At 49.3% G+C, this 5,535-nt stretch overlaps 4 protein-coding genes across 4 annotated transcripts; all 4 read left to right on the forward strand.

Annotated features, from left to right (window-relative positions):
- Positions 1-328: 328 nt before the first annotated feature.
- Positions 329-829, forward strand: COCVIDRAFT_103294 (hypothetical protein; the record flags this gene model as incomplete). The annotated part of the gene is made up of 2 exons (XM_014699608.1): positions 329-368; positions 420-829. The coding sequence occupies 2 exons, from the start codon at positions 329-331 to the stop codon at positions 827-829; spliced, it is 450 nt and encodes a 149-aa protein (XP_014555094.1).
- A 233-nt stretch (positions 830-1,062) lies between these two features.
- On the forward strand, positions 1,063-1,374 carry COCVIDRAFT_103338 (hypothetical protein; the record flags this gene model as incomplete). Its single annotated transcript, XM_014699609.1, has 1 exon — positions 1,063-1,374. One exon carries the CDS (start codon positions 1,063-1,065, stop codon positions 1,372-1,374), a length of 312 nt encoding a protein of 103 aa, XP_014555095.1.
- A 243-nt stretch (positions 1,375-1,617) lies between these two features.
- COCVIDRAFT_103432 (hypothetical protein) lies at positions 1,618-2,079 on the forward strand (the record flags this gene model as incomplete). Its single annotated transcript, XM_014699610.1, has 1 exon — positions 1,618-2,079. The coding sequence occupies one exon, from the start codon at positions 1,618-1,620 to the stop codon at positions 2,077-2,079; it is 462 nt and encodes a 153-aa protein (XP_014555096.1).
- A 736-nt stretch (positions 2,080-2,815) lies between these two features.
- COCVIDRAFT_17362 (hypothetical protein) lies at positions 2,816-3,964 on the forward strand (the record flags this gene model as incomplete). Its single annotated transcript, XM_014699548.1, has 1 exon — positions 2,816-3,964. The coding sequence occupies one exon, from the start codon at positions 2,816-2,818 to the stop codon at positions 3,962-3,964; it is 1,149 nt and encodes a 382-aa protein (XP_014555034.1).
- Positions 3,965-5,535: the final 1,571 nt, after the last annotated feature.

Raw genomic sequence — 5,535 nt, forward strand, 5'->3', positions numbered from 1 at the left:
GGGAGAATATCAAAAGCAGCCAAGCTGGCTGAAGGCAGGCTTGGCTTGGTCGGCTATTCGTCTCAGTTGGAGTCGAGTCGATGACGTTAGACAGCGTTATGCAAGACGTTGGTAGGATGATGGCGATGAAGGGCTGTGTGGTTAAGTATGGAAGGGCGGTACTTGTTCAAGAGCCTTAGGTTTCCAGGACTTGCCATGGATTTTTATCATAGCTGATTGAGCACTCGAGTGTCGCGCATTCTCTCTTACACCCAATGAAACCAAGAACTGAATCTACAAACTACAGATATCATAAAGTATCGACAGCCTTTCAGGCAAAAGCCCAAATATGGAAAGACGGAGCATGCAAGAGCAGCGACATCATAAAGGTATGCACCGCCCATCGTATGCACAGAATCTCGATCTCTGACTCCACATAGCAAGGCAGTCTATGGGTGACATCGCAGGAGGTCTTAGTCAACACCTTGGGCATCGCACGTCTTTTACTCGACAGCGCGCAAAGTCGCGCCAGTCTCAAACAGCAACCTCACCACGAGTACTGTCGCCATCGGAAATCGAGCAACTGCCTCAGCAAGCCTTGATCTCTGCATACTTACGATCTTCGTATCATGGGGACAACGCAGATCGTCCAGAGAGAATTTCCTCAGCTGGATCCTACTACACAGCTTCGTCATCGCACTACAAATCGCAAGGCGAAATGAGGAGAATAAGCGGGAACTTCAACGCACCAACGGAGATTGAGGTGGAGCGGCAGAGAAGCCACTCCAAACGGTCACGGGGTATGGGAAAGCTCAGGGATGTGTTCAAGGGTCTGGTGCGGACATGGTGATAGGATCAGTTCGTTGAGGTCAGTACTGGTACCTGCTTTCCCTTGTGCACACCATGTCATCTTAAAGTCGTCATGGTGCACACGACCTCGCGTCACGGTGAGCGCGATGTCCGCGCCGTGGGCTTGTTTTCTTAGATACCCAACATTTGCCTTTGATCTGCTTGTTTCAGCTTACGATCCACATGCTCAGTTTTTTCAGGTCTTGAGTGTGCGACACGGCTCGGGTGAGCGTGATGAGTGACATCATCGGCCCCGTCCATCACAAACGCCACACCTCCTTCGCTTCGCATACGCCTCTCCGCAACCGACCATGCATCCCAGCGTCACCTCGCCAACGACCCCATAACTTGCTACCCGCTCCGTTATTGTGTGCAGCCACCGCGGAGCCCGGGCCCTGTCCTCCGCCGAGACAATCAAGAGGGATTTCAGTCGTTGCACCGATCATCTCCTTGATTGGCCACCCATCATTGCCCCTTCTGGACCTTGATGGACCAAGGGTGGCTGGCTTTTACCACACTGAAATGACGTCGAGGGGTGTGGTATGACTTGCAGGCTTGCCCAGCGTCTGTGCCATCCATATCGTAACTGTTGGGATGGGAATGTAGGCAGCCGCTTTGAGTCTTCGATGTGCATCATCGCATATGGGTCTGGATCCTACATTTAAATGTGAGGCTGGCAAACAGGCTGCCTATTTCTTCAAGAACCCCCCCCCTTACTTGCTGACTTTGACTCCCTATCCACCACCCAGCCCACCGAGTCAGACCTCGCTGCCCCCCTAATAAAAGAACATGGACCACTATCCCACTGTCAGTGTCAACGAACGCGAAACTCCTTCTTCGAGAATATCGTCACGCCACGACTCTGTCTCCTCTGTTGGCAAGACCTCAACTAGGAGTAAACGCTCGTCAACCATGCAAACAACAAGCTCCGCTGAGCGCCAGTCCTATTCATATCATTCCTTCCCATCTCCATCGACACACTCACCAGTCTCCTCCAACTCATCCCGGTCCAGCTCCAGTACCTCCAACCACTCAAACTTCCAACGCATCGAGGAAGAATATGCACGGTATACAAATGCGCCGCCCCCGTACAGCGAAAAGCAGTACGAGGGGAAGACCGATGAGGAGAAGACTAGTATGCGAATGAAGGATTATACCAAGGAGCTCTCGAGGATCATGACACGGCAACTGGTTAGGGGGCTGAAGATTAGTGAGAGGGAGAAGGTGAAGCGGGAGGGAAGAAAGAACTAATGATGCTATCTGACAGGGGTCGTGGGTGGTGTGGAGGATATTACTTTCAACATGGGCTGGACCTGGTATGGTTTTGTATGACTAGTGACGTGTATGATTAACGATGGCGTTTTTTTGTTTATGCAGCACTTTGGAATTGAATAAGCGAAGTTATTTCTTTCCTACTGTCTCAACGTTATTGTAAGGTTATGAGCTTGGTGTTTGTTACTATACCAATTTGATTCTGGCATATTATTTAGGAGTATCATTGGGGATGCGCTTTCGTCCCAACCTTGTTGCTCTGTGAGTTTTAGCTCCGAGGATACAAAAGCATAGTTTGGTTGTCTCTGAGTAGGTAGTGCGTCTAGTCATGTTGGTCATACCTAAGACGATTAGTCTCTTTACATTCAAACATGTATTATAGAAGTACAATATCAAAAAAAACCCCCGTGAAAACACGCCTGATCATACTTATGTATTAAGGTTGTAGGTGTTTTGACACTCATTAACACAAAGTACAAAGACCGAACCTAGGACTTACTCAGTGGCATCGGAGATAGCTAGCGGATATAACCCTCAACCTCTTCTTTTCTCATGCGACGCAATGACGTAAGCAACGATACTTTTCCACGCTGCCATAACCGTGAACAATCACTTGGCCATATGTAAAAGATCCATTCATTCCAACTGTTTACATACACCGTCGCTCATTTTCATACCGCAACGCTATCCCACCTAGCAACCTCCCAAGCAAACCATGAAACCACCAACTTCACACAACCCCAAGCGCAACAAAACCTTCCATCCCTCCCATGTACCCATAACCCCCAACGAAACACTTCATCCAATACCAACCCACATAACCGGGCCCTTCCCCTTCCTAAACCCCACAAAAGCCCACTACTACACCCCCTCCCACCCAGACATCCGCTTCAAATGGACCTCGCGCAACGACCGCAAAGGCCGCCACGCCCTCTCCATCCCCCAACCCCACGCTTCCGCCCCGCGCCCCACCACCTCCGCGCACACCATCCTATCCAACATGTGGCAAATGGCAACCTACTACCCCATCTGGGACCTATCCTTCCTCATCGCCTACATATTCACAATAGGCAGCGTTCTCTGGATCCTCAACGCATTCTTCGTGTTTTTGCCTTTGGTACGGCCGCAGACGGAGTTTGAAGGGGAGACCTTGTATGGTGGTGGGATTACGGCGTTTATTGGGGCTACGGTGTTTGAAGTGGGGTCGGTGCTGTTGCTTGTTGAGGCGGTGAATGAAGGGCGGTCTGGGTGTTTTGGGTGGGCGGTTGAGAGAGTGCTTGAGGGTGAGGAGGAGGGGAGGGTGAGGGTGGAGAAGGGGGTGTGTGGGCATGCGCATAAGAGGGGGGATGGGGAGGGGGAGAAGGAGAAGGGGGAGAGGAGGAAGTGGGTTTGGTGGCCGGCGAGGGAGGAGTTGCGGAGTCATTATATTCACAACTTGGGGTTTTTAGCGTCGTTGGCACAGTTTGTGGGGGCGACCATTTTTTGGGTTGCGGGGTTTACAGCATTGCCGGGCATTTATGATAACATGTCGAAGACTGTTACGATTGTTTTTTACTGGACGCCGCAGGTTGTGGGTGGGTTGGGGTTCGTTATCTCTGGTTTTTTGTTCATGATCGAAACGCAACCGAAATGGTGGAAGCCAGCGCCTCGGACACTCGGCTGGTGGATTGGAGCGCTGAATTTGATCGGAGGTGTGGGATTCACGTTGTGTCCGGCGTTTGGATATGATAGTAGTAGTTGGGCGCAGTATCAGGCTTGTCTGAGTACTTTTTGGGGCAGCTGGGCGTTTATGATTGGGAGTACACTGCAATGGTATGAGAGTCTTGAGAAGTTTCCGGTGGAGGTTAATAGATCGACGCGGTGATGGAGATTTTTGTGTTGGATTTATATGTAAATAGGAGATCATATTGCAGTTAAATATCTATCATTACTACTTCGTACTTGAATTGGTTTACAGTCCAGAACTAAACGTTGACGGCATGAGGGAAAGGATATTTGGGTCAAGTTACGGACTCTTGGTGATATCAATTACTATAATCAAGGTCGGCGTCTTCTTTACAATTCTCTTGTCGTATATATCACATTTCCCAGTCCATGATATTGCTTACTGGTGTCCATTATGTCTTTCACTTCCTCAGCCATCGCGCTACAATATTCCTACTCAAACATTTTCCAAATAAAACAGAAAGCACACTTTCTTAACAAAAGAGGAAAGAAAGTCGCCCAGTAGCTCGACGTAAAGTCTCGTATATTCCCGACTATGGGTAACGGGGTATTAAATCTGATATCAATCACTAACTTGTCATGTAACTATGTACTAGACAACATCCTCGGTAAGCAACAAACATTTCCCTCCCCACCACTCAATTAACACCTTCCCTCAACCCACACAACACTCCTCGTTCCCAAGTTTCATTCCGCGCTATACCCCCTTTTTCACTCAACACTCTAAACGCATCCCCGGCTCCACACCCTCCGGTTTCTCGTTCCCCAGATTCATAACTACTGAAGATAGATATCAAACACATCATGTAGTATCGTCATCCGTAGAGTATTGTATCAGCCAACCGCTCTCGCGTGTATTTACAACCTCTTTGACTCTCCTAGCGCCATGCTTTGTGGACAGCGTGGTGCGTTCTGTTCTTCGAGACTGCGATATTCAAGTACCGCGTCCGCTGATATGTTCTTCGCACCGTATACTCCTTCTGCAGAAATCGCAGTAAATCGGCTCCGCATGCCATGTTTTGATGCGCTCACTGCGTCATGGATACAGCGCCATATCTTTTTTCAGTGAATAGGGCGAGGCGAGTGGCCCTTGCGCAAGAAATACGGAAATAATGCTCGTGCGGGGAAAGCGGTCGCGTTGAGGTTAGAACGTGGTCATTACATCGTCATACTGTATTACGATCAATGTAGAGTTGCGAAGAGGAAGGGGGAGGCGGGGTTGTTGGGACTGTGGAGAAGTATTTACGTGCGGATGAGTAAGTGGGAAAGGGGATTTCGAGGTTGAGGGGTCCGAGGAAGTGGAGTGTGGTTGTTGAAGATATGGGGGAGAGGGGATTAAATTAGTGATTGAGGATGAAGAAGAAGAAGAAGAAGAAGAAGAAGAGGACGACGAGGATATCAGATTAGAGCATATCGAGTACTAAGATGGTGATTCGAATGATGGAAGAGAGTAAATCGGTCGAGTACATCCTCCACACATACATTTTCCACACATACAAACCATCATACCACCACGCCAAACCTTCCAAACACTATAGACTCGCCACTCACCAACCTAGTAACCACTCCAACAACCATCACCATCACACCTTTCATCCACAGCACAAAAACAGCCCAGTCTCGACCCCCCGAAATCAATAAAAAAAACTCGCCACGGTCTGGAACCCCCCCTCCTCTCCTAACTATCCCACCGTTTTCTGACGGGGGGGG

This window comes from Bipolaris victoriae (assembly GCF_000527765.1).
Source record: "Bipolaris victoriae FI3 unplaced genomic scaffold scaffold_60, whole genome shotgun sequence".
NCBI lineage: Eukaryota > Fungi > Ascomycota > Dothideomycetes > Pleosporales > Pleosporaceae > Bipolaris > Bipolaris victoriae.